General features: G+C 45.5%; 1 protein-coding gene across 2 annotated transcripts in view; it reads left to right on the top strand.

Moving 5' to 3' along the window:
* Positions 1–17,560, top strand: part of VPS35L (VPS35 endosomal protein sorting factor like) — a 48,480-nt gene that overhangs the window by 11,825 nt on the left and 19,095 nt on the right. For both annotated transcript variants that reach the window (XM_069981973.1, XM_069981974.1), the window contains exons 10-24: positions 246–342; positions 6,718–6,765; positions 7,053–7,146; positions 7,234–7,311; positions 7,763–7,885; positions 9,163–9,209; positions 10,149–10,260; positions 11,520–11,636; positions 12,579–12,632; positions 13,811–13,891; positions 14,063–14,125; positions 14,228–14,313; positions 14,797–14,877; positions 15,966–16,029; positions 17,017–17,115. In XM_069981973.1, coding sequence (XP_069838074.1) covers positions 246–342; positions 6,718–6,765; positions 7,053–7,146; positions 7,234–7,311; positions 7,763–7,885; positions 9,163–9,209; positions 10,149–10,260; positions 11,520–11,636; positions 12,579–12,632; positions 13,811–13,891; positions 14,063–14,125; positions 14,228–14,313; positions 14,797–14,877; positions 15,966–16,029; positions 17,017–17,115 — 1,244 coding nt within the window. The remainder of the gene's footprint in view (positions 1–245; positions 343–6,717; positions 6,766–7,052; positions 7,147–7,233; positions 7,312–7,762; positions 7,886–9,162; positions 9,210–10,148; positions 10,261–11,519; positions 11,637–12,578; positions 12,633–13,810; positions 13,892–14,062; positions 14,126–14,227; positions 14,314–14,796; positions 14,878–15,965; positions 16,030–17,016; positions 17,116–17,560) is intronic.

Below are 17,560 nucleotides of genomic sequence, written 5' to 3'. Positions count from 1 at the left end.
TCTCAGTGGTCAGCCTAGATTTTTCAGGTGCAGGGGGCTGCTCCAGACATGGACTGTATAGCAGCTTTCTGCAACTCTTTCTGTCTGATAAGCTAACAAGAACTCATGGAGTAAATGTTGTGCAGTTGTACATATTATTATGTGTTTGTTTTTGTTTTTTTGTTGCTTTTTTTATTAGTGCATTTATTTTGTTTTCACAAGATCTGAAACATTTCTTATTATGTTTTCCTTAAAAATATTTGCAGCTAATTTTACCCCGGAACATGTCAATGATACAGCCAAGGAGACTTGTTTGAATTGGTTTTTCAAGATTGCGTCCATCCGGGAACTTGTGCCGAGATTGTATCCTTGATTAGAAAAAGAAAGCGTTGTATATTGGCCCATGCTATAATGCTAGTATATTAGAGATGCCATTCTGCAGTCATGTAGGCTGTGCTATACTGACATCAGGTCATCAGCAGGAAAAATTGCAGCGCTTTCTTTTTTTTAAATTCTCCATTTTATTCTTTTTCCAATTTATATAACAAAAAAATATACAGCAACATGTTGCACTCATAGGTGCACTGACACATAATCATATCAACAGGATATAGCCATGAGTACAGCAGTAGTCAGAAATAAAACTCAAACTAAGCAAACACCAAGGCGATCCGCAGCTCCCGGTGGGTGGGTGGGCGGGCATAACATAAGCCAATTAGGGAGTGAGCTATCGCTCAAACAGCAATCGAAGAAGAAGAAAAAAAAAAAAAAAAAGGGGAGGGAGGGGGGGAGTGCAGAGAAGAGGGGACCGAGAAGCTAAGAGAAGGAGGGATAGGGAAAACACGAGGAAGAGGGGGGAGTGGAGGGGACCATTTCTCACTGACTCAAGAGGGACCGAAATTCAGCTGATTCGGCAAATTGTTCCCAGTGGAACCACGTCCGGAAAAAGCGAGAATTGCATCCCTGTAATTGCGCAGTGAGGTCCTCCATGCGTTTGACCTCTTCTACTTTACGGAGCCACATGGAGATACTCGGGGGTTCGAGTTGACGCCACAGCAGCGGGATACAGGCACGGGCAGCGTTGACCAGGTGACGGAGGACAGAGCGGCGGTAAGACTTCAGAGGGATCTCCGACAGATGCAGGAGGAAAAGTGATGGGGAGAAAGGAAGCTGATAGTCAGTGAAAGTAGAGGAAATGCGCCATACTTCCCTCCAAAAAGGTACCAGCTTAGGACAGCTCCAAAAGGTATGGAGAAGGGACCCTTCCCCACCGCAGTTCCTCCAGCAGAGTGGGGAGACCTCTGGAAAAATCCGATGGAGTCGGGTAGGTACACGATACCAACGGGAAAGCAGTTTGTATCCGGCCTCTTGAAGGCGAGATGCAATGGAAGTAGAGTGTGTGCACGTGAAGATGCGTTCCACCTGCGCTGCAGAGAGCGTAATGTTGAGATCCTCTTCCCAATTGCTGAGAAAGGGCGGTGGGGGCTGTTCTGGAGGCGAACCCAACATGGCATATATAAGGGAGAGAGTGTGGCGAAGAGGGCCAGAGTCCAGACAGAGAGATTCAAACTGAGTAGGCGACCGCGCGAAGCAAGAGGGGTTAGGAAGGGAATGAAGGAAGTGGTGTAGTTGAAGCGCCCGCCAGAACCCAAATGGTGTAGGGTCCACAAGACCGTTAAGCGAGGACAGGGACAGCCAATTCGAGCCTGAGAGGAAGAGAGAAGCCCGGAAGTTGCCCGCACGGGACCATGTGCGAAACACTGGATCTTCCATACCGGGCGGGAAGGAGGGATTGCCCAGGACCGGCAATAGAGGGGAGGGGTGTGGAGCTAAGAAACCAGAGGAGAGGTGTTTTTGACATATCTTTAGCGTCGGAGCAATAGTGGGGTGTTGGGCAAGTCTACGACTGGCGTCTGGTAGCCACGGGGCCGCCAGTAAAGAAAGGGGGGACAACGCCATTTCAAGGCCTACCCAGAGTTTCGTCTGGATGTGACGATGCCAATCCACCACTCGCGAGAGGTGGGCAGCGACATAGTAGTGGTAAAGGTTAGGAAGCCCCAAACCTCCTCTCGATTTAGGGCGATACAGGACCTCCTTTGCCAATCGGGGTTGCTTATGCGCCCAGATAAACCTAGTGAGGATCATGGAGAGTTGCCTGAAGTAAGACAGGGGCACTGCCACCGGGAGGGCCTGGAAGAGGTACAGCAAGCGAGGCAAGATGTTCATTTTAAAGATAGAGCAGCGCCCAAACCAGGAGAAAGTGCCCTTGTGCCACCGCAGCAAGTCTAATTCAATGCGTTTCAGCATGGGAAGGAAGTTCGTTTTAAAGATATCGGAGGCGGAAGGCGTCAGTTGGACCCCTAGGTATGTTAGGGAAGAGCGCGACCACCGAAAAGGGAAGGCGGCCTCCAGGGCAGCCACTGTGGAGGAAGGGAGGGAGAGATTGAGCGCCTCGGATTTTTGCAGGTTGATCTTGTAGTTGGAGAGAGATTGGTACCGCGAGAGTTCCGAGAGAAGATTAGGGAGGGACACAGAGGGACAGGATAGAAAGAAAAGGAGATCATCTGCATACGCCGCTACCTTATGTTCCACTCGTCCCACACTCACCCCAGAGATATTGACATTGTTCCTGACATGTCTAAGGAAGGGTTCCAGAGTCAAGATGAAGATGAGGGGGGACAGGGGGCAGCCCTGCCGTGTGCCGTTAGAGATAGAGAACGTGGCAGAGAGAAGGCCGTTGACCGAGACCTGGGCTGAGGGATGGGAGTATAACGAGCTTATCCACGCCAACATATGGGGACCGAGACCGATATGCTGGAGAGTGGCAAATAAGAAGGGCCAACTGACTCGGTCAAAGGCCTTCTCCGCGTCCGTAGATAAGAGCATGGACGGCAGGACGGAGGATCGGGCATGGTGAATGAGATTTAGGGCTCGAGTAGTGTTATCCCGTGCTTCCCTCATAGGCATGAAGCCTACCTGATCCGGGTGTATAACGGGTTGAAGAAGTGGTGTCAGGCGGGCTGCCAAGATTTTAGAGAAAAACTTTAGATCTAAATTTAGGAGGGAGATGGGGCGGTAGTTTTGGCAGTGGGAGGGGTCCTTCCCCTCTTTGGGGATCACCGAGATATGAGCTCGTAGGGAGTCTGGAGGGAGTGAGGAACCAGTGGAGACGGCGTTGTATGCAGAAAGGAAATGTTCCTTCAGAAGGGGGCCAAAGACTTTGTAGTAGGGCAGGGTAAACCCGTCAGGGCCAGGGGCTTTACCCGAAGGAGTGGATTTGATCGCCCATTCCCATTCCGTGGCAGTGATGGGGGACTCAATAGAGGAGACGCTCTCTTCTGGCAGGGGAGGAAGGCCCGAGTCGCGAAGATATGCGGAAATGGAGGAGGGGAGTGAACCAGAGCTAGGTGGGTTGCTAACCGAAGCTAGGCCATATAAAGTCACGTAATAAGAGCGAAAGGCGTCGGCTATTTGAGAGGTTAGTGATAGTTTAGAGCCGGATGCTGAAGAGACATGAGGGATAAAGGATCGTGTTCTTTGCGACCGTAAGGCCCGGGCTAAGGTCTTGCCTGGTTTGTTGCCGAATTCAAAGTAGTGACGGCGACAGCGAGCTAGAGCGGCCTTGGCATTTGAGAAGGTAAGATCCCGCAGTGAGCCCCGAAGGGCTGCCAATTCCGCCCCCGTGGCTACCGCAAGCGTCCTTTTGTGCTGTTTGTCCAGAATCGCAATTTTAGAGATCAGAGCGAGGATCTTGGCAGACCGTTCCTTCTTGAGACGCGAGGCCAATTTAATGAACGTTCCGCGAATAAAGCATTTATGGGCTTCCCAGACAATCAGGGGAGAGGCATCCGTGGTGACATTGGTGGCAAAGTAGTTGGTCAGGTCCGATCGTATTTCGGCAAGGACCCCCGGGTCCCTAAGCAGGGTGTCGTTGAGGCGCCAGCGCCACGTCCGTGGTTGAGGAGAGGTAAACGAGAGAGAGAGGGAGATCAGCGCATGGTCAGAGAAGGAGATGGGGTCAATAGAGGCGGCAGTGACAAGGTCAAGGTGGGTGTGTGAAAGAAAAAAGTAGTCGAGACGTGGGTAAAGATTATGCGGGTTAGAGAAAAAGGTGTAGTCTCTGTCATGTGGGTGGAGGAGCCTCCACACATCCATCAGTTGGTGTGAGTGAAGGGTTTGCTTGGTGCGCCGAAGAGAAGAGAAGGAGAGGGAGGAACGTCCCGAGGAAGAATCCAGAAGGGGATCAAGGGCCATGTTGAAATCGCCCCCGAGGATAACCACCCCCTCTAGGAAATCGTCAACTTCTGCAAAGCATCGCTCCAGAAAGTCCACTTGTCCCGAATTAGGGAGGTAAACCGTGCCAAAGGTGCACAGAGTGCCAGCCATCCTGCCTTTCACAAAGAGGAACCGACCCTCCGAGTCCGACACCTGGCCAACTAGTTCCCACGGGGCAGAGCGGGCAATCAAGATAGATACCCCTTTTGTTTTAGAATTCGGGGAGCAACTATGAAAGGCGTCCGAGAAGTTACGATCCGACAGGGTCTGAATTTGACCTTTTTGGAAATGAGTCTCCTGTATAAATGCCACTGAGGCACGTTTGGCCCATAGGAGGCGCAGTAAGGAGGAACGCTTCTCCGGTATGTTCAGGCCCTGCGCGTTAAAGGGGGGGGGAGGAGGAGGGGGGGAGGGGGGGGGAGTAGGAAGGGGGAGGGGGGAGGAGGAAGAGGAGAGGGAGGGGGAGGAGCAGGGATGAGGGGAAGGCGGGGATAGGGGAGTCCAGTTGAGGGCTAGGGAAAAGGGCTAGGAACTGCCCAGGTGGCACGGCAGTCATGAAGGTAGGCACATTGCGGCATCTTCGCCCTGGCGTCAGAGCAGGGTGGTGTGTGTAGCCGGAGGTGCAGGGGTGTCTCGCTTAGCCTCTCAGCAAGGTCCTCAGGTGGAGCAGGGGCGTTTAGATGGAGGGGTTCTCACGTGTTTGATCCCTGCGAGTTGCCGCCGGCTGACGAACCGGAGAATGGAGGACCCTCGGGCGAGGGGAGCGGGAATTTCGTCGGCGCGGAGATCTCCGTGTCTCTGAGCGAGGTGAGCGGCCTCCCGGTTGCAGCCCCAAGGCGGGAGGTGGGAGAGTCGGCAAGGTCCAGTCAGGCAGTCTCAGGTCACCGTGATCTAGCAGCTGTAGCGCGCCGGGTAAATCTGCAGGCGTGCGCAGGATGTAGGTAGTTGTTCCAGACTTTATGATGAGATGGAACGGGTAGCCCCATCTGTAGGAGGCTCCCGATTCCCGGATAATGTCCAGAAGAGGCTTCAGTAGCCGGCGCATGGCCAGAGTGCGTCTGGAGAGATCAGGCAGGAGGGTGACTTCAGCCCCTTCAAAGGTCAGGGGGCCCAGTTCCCAGGCACGTTGGAGCAGTGCCTCCTTCTGTTGGAAGTAATGCACGCGGCAGAGGACGTCCCTGGGACGATTCCTGTCTTGTGAACGTGGGCCCGCCACTCTGTGCGTGCGATCAAGCTCTATGTAAGTGTCCTCAGGGTCCCCCAGGTACTTGTTAAAGATATACCTCACCGCCCCAACCAGGCGATCCTGGCCAATCTCCTCCGAGAGGCCCCTTATCTTCACATTGTTGCGGCGCCCCCGGTTTTCCAGATCATCCACGTGTAAAGACAGGTCTCGCAGAGCAGCTTCCTGTGCGTCCACGCGGGGGGTCAGCTCATGTACCGCCTGGTCCAGAGCGGTGTGACGGGTCTCCAGCCCCGTTACAGCGGCAGCGACCGCTGTCATGATGGATTTGAGGTCCGCCATATCCTCCGCATGCCTCTCCTCTATACGGGCCAGTTGCATCGTGAGGTCATTGCGGGTCGGGAGGGCCTGCAGGAGGGACCGGACTTCAGTCAGGAGTTGCGCCGGGGTTAGCGAGGGGCATGAGTCTCTGGTAGAGAGACCCATGGAGGTCAGATCCGACTCACCGGGGGTCCGCAGTATCTCCGGCAGTGTCTGGCTTAGCTCAGGAAAAGCAGGGGCCGTCTTCAGTGTCGTGCTTCTGGTCACAGGTGCAGCGGCCATCTTGCTGTGCTGCCGGACCGCAGACTGAGTAAGCCTCTCCGAGCGGGCAAAGCGGGCCAGGAACTCCTGGGGTGACGCCACGGGTGTCGAGGGGGTCTTCCGAGAGCCGGTGGGCATAACGGGGCAAAGTTAGATAGAGGTAAAGTCCTGGTAATGAGGAGCTGTGCCCGGAGCTAAGAGCTAGCACGTCCTCACACAGCCATGCTCAAGCCACGCCTACCTAATTGCAGCGCTTTCTATCTTGTGATTCAGTGTTTTTGAGTGTAAAAGCTTAAAAAAGTGAGTCCTGCTCCTCCACCCACACAGTTATCCCAAAATAAATAGCAGATTGTGGGGGTCTGGCCACTGGGACCCTCACTGAACATTCTAGAAGGGAATTTTGAACATCACTGATTGTTACATTTACAAGTGCCGAAGTCCCATAGACAATGAAGCAATGTTTGAGCATGCAGGGATAACTTTTAACCCCTTTAATTGTATGTAGAACCACATCTAATACAGCTGATTATAGGCCCAGCAGCTTCTGCTTATAATGACAGATGGTGCAGGCTGCTACAGCAGTCAGATAGGGATAGGGCCATCAGATATCTGTCATAGGGAGCCTGCGCTGCAAATGTCATTGTATATAATTGTATTACAATAATCCATGTAATATCCTTAACCTATCTCTTATCCAGCTATGTGGAGGCGGCCATACTAAAATGCAACAAATTCCTCTCTAAAACGTAAGTTTGTTAGTTCATCGCGGTCGGGTGTAGGATGTTTCTGTACAGCAGCTGATAAGTACTGGAAGATTGGAGATTTTTAAATAGAAGTAAATTACAAACTTATAACTTTTAAAGAAAAAGATTTTCACCGTAATTTCCCTTTAAGACTAACCAAGCTGTGCAGCCACCATTTTGTATATATTATAGTGTTGTATGGCTTACAAAAGACTCAAGAGAAGGCACATAGCTGTTCTCTGTATTAATATGCAGATATTAGGTAAAGGTTTGTAATGTGTCTATTACAGTGGGATATCGGAGTCTCTTCCCCGGCTGACCTCCATGATAAAAGGCATTGGAGATCCCCTGGTGTCTGTCTATGCTCGCGCTTACCTCTGCAGGGTAAGGATAGCCAGTAATATATTTATACAGCAATGAATACATCATTATCGGAGACCCTTACAGGTGCCATGTTCTGGTGTGTTATAGGTTGGTATGGAAGTAGCTCCTCACATCAAGGAGAATCTCAACCAGAACTTTTTTGATTTCTTGCTCACCTTTAAGCAGGTAAGAAATATTGCTTCTTAGTCAATATTTTGCAAATTTGATAGTAATTTGAAAAAAATAGAATTGGTATTAAAGGAGAAGTCCGGGCACTGACTTTTTCAATATAGCCGTTGGGTGAACATAACAACATGCACTTACCTCCTCAGCTTCAGCGCTGGGGTCCATTGTCCTCCGCTCCAGTCCCCGGCCACTTCTGGGTCTGAGTGGGGACTAGGGATGTGTCGGGCCCGCTCAGCCAGTCAGAGGCTGTAGCGGGTTCCCAGGTCCCCAACAGGCCGACACGTCACATCCCACGTCCCCACTAGAAGTGGCTGGGGACCAGAGAGGAGGACAGCAGACCTTAGCACTGGAGCTGTTTTAAAAAAAAAAGGTCAGTGCCCGGACTTCTCCTTTTATGTTTTATGTCACCATGAAGTTGGAGCTCAGAGTAATATTGTAGTAATGTGTTCAGATCCACAGTGACACAGTCCAGAACCAGCTGGCGGTACAAGCTGTGGAGATTCCCATCTACCTCACCCTGTATTCTCCTGCCATAGACTGGATGTTGCGCTGCATTGCCTATCGCGCTCCAGACGTAAGTGCCAGATAATGTTTAATTTCCATGACTTAGGGCTCGTTCCCACTGAGCAAAAGCAGCTGAATTTCTGCGCTGAATCAGCGCTGAAATTTCAGCCGTTAAAATAGGTGCAGAGCTAATTTCCATTGTGTTGAATGGAAATTCTGCTCTGCAGTTCACACAGTGGAATTTCCGCACTGAACTAATCCGCTTTCCGCCAGAAGAATGAACATGTTCATTCTTCCGCTAGCGGAAGCCTATACAAATCAATGGGGCTCTGATTTTCTGTTTCAGCGCGGATTCAGCGCGGATTAAGCGCGGAATACAAGCGTAATACAAGCGGAAATTACTCGCTGAATCAGCGCGGAAATGGGGAAAAGGGGGGGGAGGAGGATTCTAGTATATGTTCTGGTATAGTCTAGTTTACTCACCAAATACTCGCTGAATTTCAGCGCTGAATGCATGCGGATTCAGCGCGGATTCCTCGAGTATTCCGCGCTGAATTTGTCAAGAGCTGATTACGAGCTGAACACTTTCCTAGCAGAATACGCAGGGATTCTGCTTGCATTCTGCTTATATTCTGCTCGGAATTCAGCGTCAGTTGATTTCAGGCGGAAATATTTCCTTGCGTAATCCGCTCCTTTTGCTCTGTGTGAACGTAGCCTTAGTCAGTAAATGGGAGAACACTTTTCTCAGTTCTTCCAGAAAGCTTACAGGGGTAATCCTATTCCAAACAGTCATGGCTGCATTCTGATGGGACTGGGTTAGACGGGCCCTCTTCTAGATATAGGTGCAGGTTCCAAAGGTGTTGATGTACCATACATGTCTGAGATGGGAATGACCCTTTAACAATATGACATAATTGTGTTCTCCATACTAATGCTTCTATATTTTACCACGTACTGTTATTGTTTCCAGTTTAAAGGGCACTGTTGCTATGAAAAAAACTTTTGACATGTTATAGAGACTGTCCAGAGCAGTAGAAAATCCTCATAGAAATCTTATGCTGATCTGGACAGCTCCTGTCACAGACAGAGGTGGCAGCAGAGAGCACTGTGTCAGACTGGAAAGAATACACCACTTCCTGCAGGACATACAGCAGCTGATAAATCTGTATAACTTTTTGGTACTAGATTAAATTTTCGCAAGCGTACTCCTTTAAAGTGACAGGTACACTTTAAATCAATAAACATCCAATAAGAATGAGCCAGGACCATATTTTCACCATCTGCCTTGTAATAGTTATATAAATGCTTATGGAGCTTTGAGTAATATCCTTGTCAATCATTTGACAGTCTCTACTGACTGAAATGATGGAGCGGTGCAAGAAGCTAGGAAACAAGTAAGTGACAAAGTTCACCTTCTTTTTCTGCGTATTTCTCACAGGACAGTCCAATAACTAATAATGGGTTTTACCTTGTCAGATGGCTTCAACTCCCCCATAATTTGGAATTCAAATGTTTGCAAGCACGAGAACTCAGGGCTGAGTCTCCAGGGCCCCATTATATGTGATTATTCTGCCTGCCTATGTAATATGGCCGGCGATTATCCGACAAACAAGCAGAATATCATATGTTCGCTAATCACTTTCTTATGACATGCTGAAAAATTTACATTTTTTTTTTTTTGATCACCCTGTGTAACATGTTGCAGTGTGGCTGTCTAATGACAGAGGTAATAGGCTGCATGGAAAACCCAGCATGGGTATATGCTAAAAAACAGTAACATAGGCTGCAGCAGAATATTTTTTTTTTGGCATTCTTTTAATTTTTTTGCAGAAATGGTGCTGCACTTGTCCTCAGGTTGTGTGTAGTATTACAGTTCAGCTCCATTCATTTCAATAAAAATGAGCTGTAAAACCCACAACCAAACTGAGGAGAGGAGAGGTGTCACTTCTGCAAGAAAGCAGCCATGTTTCTCTAAGTCTGGATAACCCCTTTAATGTGAAATACACTGATATTGTTTATATACATTAAGGTTTATCTACACAAAACAGATTTCGTGCTGCAAAGAACAAAGCCTCATACAGCTACAAAAAGAAAAAAAGTCAAATGTTATGGCTTCAGGATGCGTAGAAGCAAAATCAAAGAATTGTTCATTTTATAGTCCAAATTTGTGCTATTTTATTCTTCCCAATGTAAAAGGTTTTTTGACAGTAGATCTATGCCTATTTATGTTTTTTATCTCCTTAATTTATGTGGATGAGAGGCTCAAATTCTGTTTTCCTTCTCCTTCTCCTCCTCCTCCTCCTCCTCCTCCTCCTCCTCCTCCTCCTCCTCAGCGCTCTTCTGCTAAATTCGGTGATGTCGGCCTTCAGAGCGGAGTTTATTGCTGCCAGATCAATGGACTTCATTGGAATGATTAAGGAATGTGACGAGGCCGGCTTCCCCAAGGTAGATTCACTTATGACTCACATCACTGCAGATTTTTAGATCGGCCAAATATTTAGTGGAATGAGCTCAGACGTTTCTTAGTGCCAACATATTGCAGATTCCGTTAACTCCACAAGTTCTGCGCTCCTCGCTGACGTTTTTTCAATGTATTGCTTCAGGTCATACTCTCCAAATATATTACAGAACAATTTATTCCAGTAATTATATTTCTGCCATCATTTTTTATTTTGAAGACCTCTTCCGCTATTTTTGAAATTTTGTTGTTGTTGTTTTTAACTACGTAAATTCAATATCCTGTTCTGGCTCCTCTTATAGTGTTCATGACCTGGAGTTGATGACCTGGAGTTTTTATGGAATTTATTTTAATAAGTCAAGCTGGGTTTAAAAAATAAAAAGCAAAAAACTAAAATAAAGTGTTTTTCATGAAGTGAACCCCTAGCGCTGCTGTCCCAACACTCACTGGGTCCCTGTCCTCATTCAGTTACTGGCAGAGACAGGTCCAGGTGCAGTGACTGAGCGAGTGTTGGAATGGCAGTGGTGGAGGATGGTGGGAGAGGGTGGCTGCAGATAGACAGAATTTTCAGGAGATTTTAAGCGCTATGTTATAAAAAATAAAAAAAAGTTCTAGTCCTGATAAAGCTCAGTTTAGAAATTTATCAACATAGAGGTTTTTCCACATTCCAACGTTGTTCTCTATCCCTATTCTCTAGAATAGGGGATAGCTAGCAATACAATGGGGGTCTGGCCACTGGGTCTCCTAAACATTGCTGAGCGATGAGCTGTAGATAGGGGGAACTTTTCCTTACCCCAAGTGTGGTAGTCCCCAACCCCCCTCCCCCCCCCCCCCCAAGTACTCCAAACCGCTCGAATTAGGATAAGGATATAACTACAAACAACACTGAAACGTCGCTGAGGAAGGAGGTAAGAAACCTTCGCCCCATGGACAAAAGGGACATCACGGCAGGCTTGATTCGTATAACCTGCTGATAGTTCCCCTTTAAGGGCATTTTAGTCTTGTATGCAACACATGGGCTGGCACCATGAAAACAATATTATAACAACCCAAAATACACATGTAGAGAAAAAAAAGAATTCCAATCTTTTCCAATCCCCTTCTTTTTTTTCTGTACATTTTCATCTTGAGGCATATGTAATATAATATGTAATGTTTTTGTGCCTTGAAGCTATCTGTAATTCACATGATCCCGCCGGACCTAATCCTGGATTAATAAGTAATGAACTCAGTTTCTGTTTTCCAGCATCTACTTTTTCGCTCCTTGGGACTGAACTTGGCGTTAGCTGACCCTCCCGAGAATGACAGACTCCAGATTCTAAATGAAGCGTGGAAAGTGATCACTAAGTTGAAAGTCCCTCAGGTATCTCATTTCTACACTGCACAATATATGAGTTTGAGCCTTGTGGGTGGTCCGCCCCATGCACATAGCTTGTTATTCCTTATTACATGAGTAGTGCTCATACCCTGATTTAGGGGAATGTCTAACAATAGATCTGGGTGTCTGAGGGTAATAAACTTTCATTTCCTGCCCTTTTACTTATTGGGGACTCAGTACCAAGGTTTTGTTATTATTATTGATACATTTTATGAATAGATGGACAAAAGGACCTGTTGTCTGCCTCTCTACTCCCTTTCCATGACCGATGGGCCAGTCTCTTACCCTATTGTTTGCTGAGAACACACTTTCAGTACAGCTTCCTTCACACATCAGGAAAACCTATCTGGATTTCACCAAGTGTTCTTTTGGGCACAGACACCCTTCAGGATTTTTTCTGAAGGGTGTCTGTGCCAGAAAATATGCCTGAAAATTATAGGACATGTCCTATAATTGTCTGGAATTTCGTCACAGATGCCCCATAGAATCCAGATTTTATGAAGCGCATGCAGTAGTGCATACAGTTAAATGTTTGACAGAGCTGGGAGCCATTGGCTCTGGGCCCTGTCAATCATTCTTCTGTCCAGAAGCAGCCTTAATACCTCTGTCCACAAGCGGCTGCGGTGCATGACTGACGTCACTCACCAGAAGGCTATTTTCTCCTCAGTTTTTACGTTTAGGAAAATCCTTCCAGATCAGTGTTTTCTGACCATAAAAACATCCACAGTCTGCACAGATTGTGACCCCCTTAATAGCAAAAAGAACGGACCAGCCAGATCTCGCTTTCCTTTCTGTTATTTACACCCATGGCCCCATAGCAGAGAGCTTGGCTACATTTTCTGTGGTATTGGTATTGAGAATTCCTCTTCATGCATTGTGAAGGTATGATGTGCTTTTCTGTTACAAGTATAATTTTTTTATTTGCAGGATTACATTAACTGTGCAGAAGTGTGGGTTGAATACACTTGTAGACATTTCACGGTGAGTGTTTCTATGAGCTATGCTATTATATATCAGTGCTGTGGGGGTACTGGCCCAAGTTAAAAGGGTTATTCCCCATCTTGCTGGAAAATGTTTTCATGATGTAATTTGCCTTGGTTCGACATCTGAAATCCCTGTTCCAATCCTGAGACTGCAAAATCTGCATGTAATAACTGTAGCTGGTATAGTGGATTTACCACGATTTGTGGCAAGACCCAGAGTGGCAGGGCAACACTTTGCAAAATATTGCAAAGAGGCTGCAGTGCTTATAAAGGGGGTTACAGTTCACTTCAGTATGCAGAATACTCAAATGTTTAGTGTTCTGCATATTCTAGTAATGGCTTTGCTTGCACCCAGCTGAGTCCTTTACTGTTTATTTGGAGGGGTGCGTCGATTACTCTACTAATATCTAAAATAGATTGGTGCATGTGCCATAGGACAAACACCTGACAATCGTAAACTGATGGCACGTGCTAGGAAGAAACCTTTATTGCAGAAATCAATAGTCCAGGCGATTTTAAGAAACTTTGTAATTGGGTTTATTAGCTGAAAAAAGAATTTTTATCATGAAAAAGCAGTTTGAAGCTCTCCCCCCTGTCTTCTTGGTTTTCCTATGGAGAGAGAAAGTAAAAGCAGCAAAACAGGACAACAAAGAGTTAATTTACATTCACATTGTGGGCTCTCTCCTCTGACAGTCACAATGGACCTCTCTGACCTCTAATTATGGCTCTGAATAGCTCCCCTGCTGTGTTCAGCTGCCCGCTAATCTCAATCCTTCCCCCCCCCCCCCTTCATAGACTAGACAGATCCGACTGATGAAAAAACAGTCGAGATTTCCTGATTCTGAGCAGTTGATGACAGAAAGGAGAGGAGGGGGGGGACCTGGGAAAAGGCTTTTTACATGCAGATAATGGCATATTTGGTTAATAAACCCAATTACAAAGTTTCTTACAAATTACAAATCGCCTGGACTATTGATTTCTGCAAAAAAAAAAAAAAAAATTAACGACAGTGACTCCTTAAGAATTACACTTTATGGACATATGCAAAATAGATTTTTGTTATAGACAAATGGTCAGACCTCCGCCAGTCAGACATGGTTATGGTGGGACACCTTCAATATTTTGCTCCTGGCACTTGACATTGACACTTTTTTTATATACCTTTTGTCTTTGCAGAAGAGAGAGGTGAACACTATCCTGGCTGATGTCATCAAACACATGACTCCAGATCGGGCGTTTGAAGAAGCCTATCCACAGGTAATATCTGGGCTTGGAAATTAGGGGCAATCTCTACTGCAGCCTTATTGCCAGGGATGTTTGGTGCTGCCATCATTCAGGTTCCCTACTTACTGACTGACAACCTCCTGGTAGTTATGACGCTGACTCTCCTCGTACCTGGCTGAATTGTTTGTCAATTTTGTTTTCCAGCTCCAGTCTATCATTACCAAAGTCATTGCACATTTCCATGACTTCTCCGTCCTCTTCTCTGTGGTACGTTCTCTTATCTCCTCTATTATTATTCTGCTTGGACAGTAGAGTTCTTTTTTCTTCATTATAAAATGTCATGTTAAATCTTGTATATCTTGGTTTTAGGAGAAATTCCTGCCATTTCTGGACATGTTCCAAAAAGAAAGTGTTAGAGTCGAGGTTTGCAAATGCATCATGGAGGCGTTTATCAAGTAAGCGACAGATTTATATACAGGATTTTATATAACAGGATTCTTGGTTGACATTTTTAAAAGGGTAGTTAAAAAATTTTTTTTAAATCAACTGGTGCCAAAAAGTGCCAGAGATTTGTAATTTACTTCTATAAAAAAAAAGAAATCTCTTGTTTTCCAGTACTTATCAGCTGCTGTATGTCCTGCAGGAAGTGCTGTATTCTTTCCTGTCTGGAGAGCAGGAGAGGTTTTCTATAGGGATTTGCTACTGCTCTGGACGGTTCCTGACATGGATAGAGGTGGCACCAGAGAGCACTGTGTCAGATTGGAAAGAATACACCGCTTCCTGCAGAACATACAGCAGCTGATAAGTAGTGGAAGACTTGAGATTTCTTAATAGAAGTAAATTATGTGACTGGATGTGTTTCTTTCAGCAGCGTAGATTCATCTAGTTGGATATTGTACATCACTAATGTTTCTAATGCATTCTCTTTTCCCCACTAGACATCAGCAAGAGGGGACCAAGGATCCAGTCATTCTGAATGCTCTCCTCCATGTTTGTAAGACCATGCACGACTCTGTAAAGTAAGGCTTTCCTTCTTATGTACATTGCTGTGTAATACATTCATTATTCTGATACTGGTTACATTCATTACATTGATACTGGTTACATTCATTACACTCATACTGGTTACATTCATTACACTGATACGGGTTACATTCATTACACTGATACTGGTTACATTCATTACAATGATACTGGTAACATTCATTACACTGATATGGGTTACATTCATTACACTGATATGGGTTACATCCATTACGCTGATACTGGTTAGATTCATTACATTGATACTGGTAACATTCATTACACTGATACTGGTTACATTCATTACACTGATACTGGTTACATTCATTACACTGATACTGGTTACATTCATTACACTGATACTGGTTACATTCATTACACTGATACTGGTTACATTCATTACACTGATACTGGTTACATTCATTACACTGATACTGGTTACATTCATTACACTGATACTGGTTACATTCATTACACTGATACTGGTTACATTCATTACACTGATACTGGTTACATTCATTACACTGATACTGGTTAGATTCATTACAATGATACTAGTTACATCCATTACGCTGATACTGGTTAGATTCATTACAATGATACTGGTTACATCGATTACACTGATACTGGTTACATTCATTACACTGATACTGGTTACATTCATTACACTGATACTGGTTACATTTATTACACTGATACTGGTTACATTTATTACACTGATACTGGTTACATCCATTACAATGATACTGGTTACGGTACATTCATTACATTGATACATGTTACATTCAAAGTCATTTTATGTCTATTTAGGAAAAATTAAAACCCTTGTGGGCAGCACACATACACATAAAGGTATGGTACTGCGTGGCCAGGTGCTATGCTGCAATACCAATTCAACCCTGAGAAGGACTTCTAGTCTTACCAAAACTATTCCCATTAGTAACCTGTGCCAGTCGTCCTATGGGCTATACACATACATACATACAGTGCAGTTGGCCGTAAGGGCCCAGAGACAGAAACGTGTTGTCTTTTTATTTTCTTGTTTGGTACAATTATGATAAAGATATATGTTCTATTTGTGCAGTGCTCTGACCCTGGAGGATGAGAAGAGGACACTAGCTCACCTCATAAATGGATTCATAAGGATGGTAGGCATAGTTTATACTTCCGTTCAAGGTTTGAAGGGGGTAAACTCCTTTAATCGAACACTTTAACTTTAAGAAAAGAATTTAAAAGCTTTAATTGGCAAAGTGGGCATTTAAACCCCAACCAAGCGTTTCACAACCGACTCAATACAAATGCCCGTATTGATCTGTAAGTCATGGACCCTGACCAGTCAAAACTTTTTACCCTTCTCTAAGGGTGCTTTTACACGGAGAGATTTATCAGACAGATCTTTGAAGCCAAAGCCAGGAACAGACTATAAACAGAGAACAGGTCATAAAGGAAAGACTGAGGTTTCTCCTATTTTTAAATCCATTCCTGGCTTTGGCTTCAAAAATCTCTGAGATCTGTCTATGTAAAGGCACCCTTAAACAGGTCAAAAGTAACGGGCACTTTAATGCATCATGTGCATGAAAGACTAATACTTTGAAGTTGCAATGCAGCTACAGTTTACACCCAATCTTCAAGATTGATTTTTGGGCATTAAATAAAGATGTCCGTGTGTCCTGAAAAGATATGCATGCTAGATTATAGAATCACTGATTATTGTCAAGTGGGCTTGCCGTCTATGTAATACAAGGCCAGTACATGTGTATGTCAGACGTTTATTTGATAAGCTGCAGTTCCACAGCAGGTCAGTAGGTGGCGCTGTGTTTTACAATCTACCAGCAAGGCTACTACTAGTGACGGTCTCTTATAATTTCCTATTGTTGTATTATAATAGGGTCTTATTGAGAATTAGTGAGACTTTAGAACAAGGGAATACTAGGGGATACAGTCATTTAGGAGCCTCTTTGTGGCGGCCATTTCAGCACTGATTAAAACCTTCTTCCATATTCTATTTTAATGGTACCAGCTGCAGGAATACATTCTGTTCCCTTGTGGACGTTCTTTACTATCAAAGTGAAAATAGGTTTTAATGCTGTCCGAGTTACACCAGACTTGGCACTGACGTTCTATTTAATCCCCAGGTCTCCTTTGGGCGTGACTTTGAACAGCAGCTGAGTTTTTATGTGGAGGCCAGAGCGCTGTTCTGCAATCTGGAGCCGGTTCTTGTCCAGTTAATTCATGTGAGTGGTATTCACAAGGGGACGTGTCAGTGACGCAGAACATAACTCTCAGTATATGTTATAGATTACTTATTACCCCCGAGGATATCGCGCAGCACTCATATCACCCCGCTGTTATCTTCATTTTAGCCAGCTGTATACTATATTATGGCTTGATAGATTTTCATACCATCATTAACCATCATCTACGTATGTATATGTATATGTATGTGTACGTATGTATATATACATGTGCAGTTCCTGGAATAGCTTATGATTAGATATGCCACCAGTGGAGGCTTATAACGCCCCAGTCCAAAGAACTTACTGGATAAAAATGTAGTTGTCACTTTAAGAAAAACTTTTGTCATAGATTAGTAAGATGAGCAGGAAAAAACATGCAGCTTCTCTCCCCGCTCTTCACAATTGAGACAGACATTGGGTTACATGGCACAGAGCTGGGAGC

This window comes from Dendropsophus ebraccatus, chromosome 9, assembly GCF_027789765.1.
Source record: "Dendropsophus ebraccatus isolate aDenEbr1 chromosome 9, aDenEbr1.pat, whole genome shotgun sequence".
Lineage (NCBI taxonomy): Eukaryota > Metazoa > Chordata > Amphibia > Anura > Hylidae > Dendropsophus > Dendropsophus ebraccatus.
This window is presented reverse-complemented; position numbering and strand designations above follow the sequence as displayed.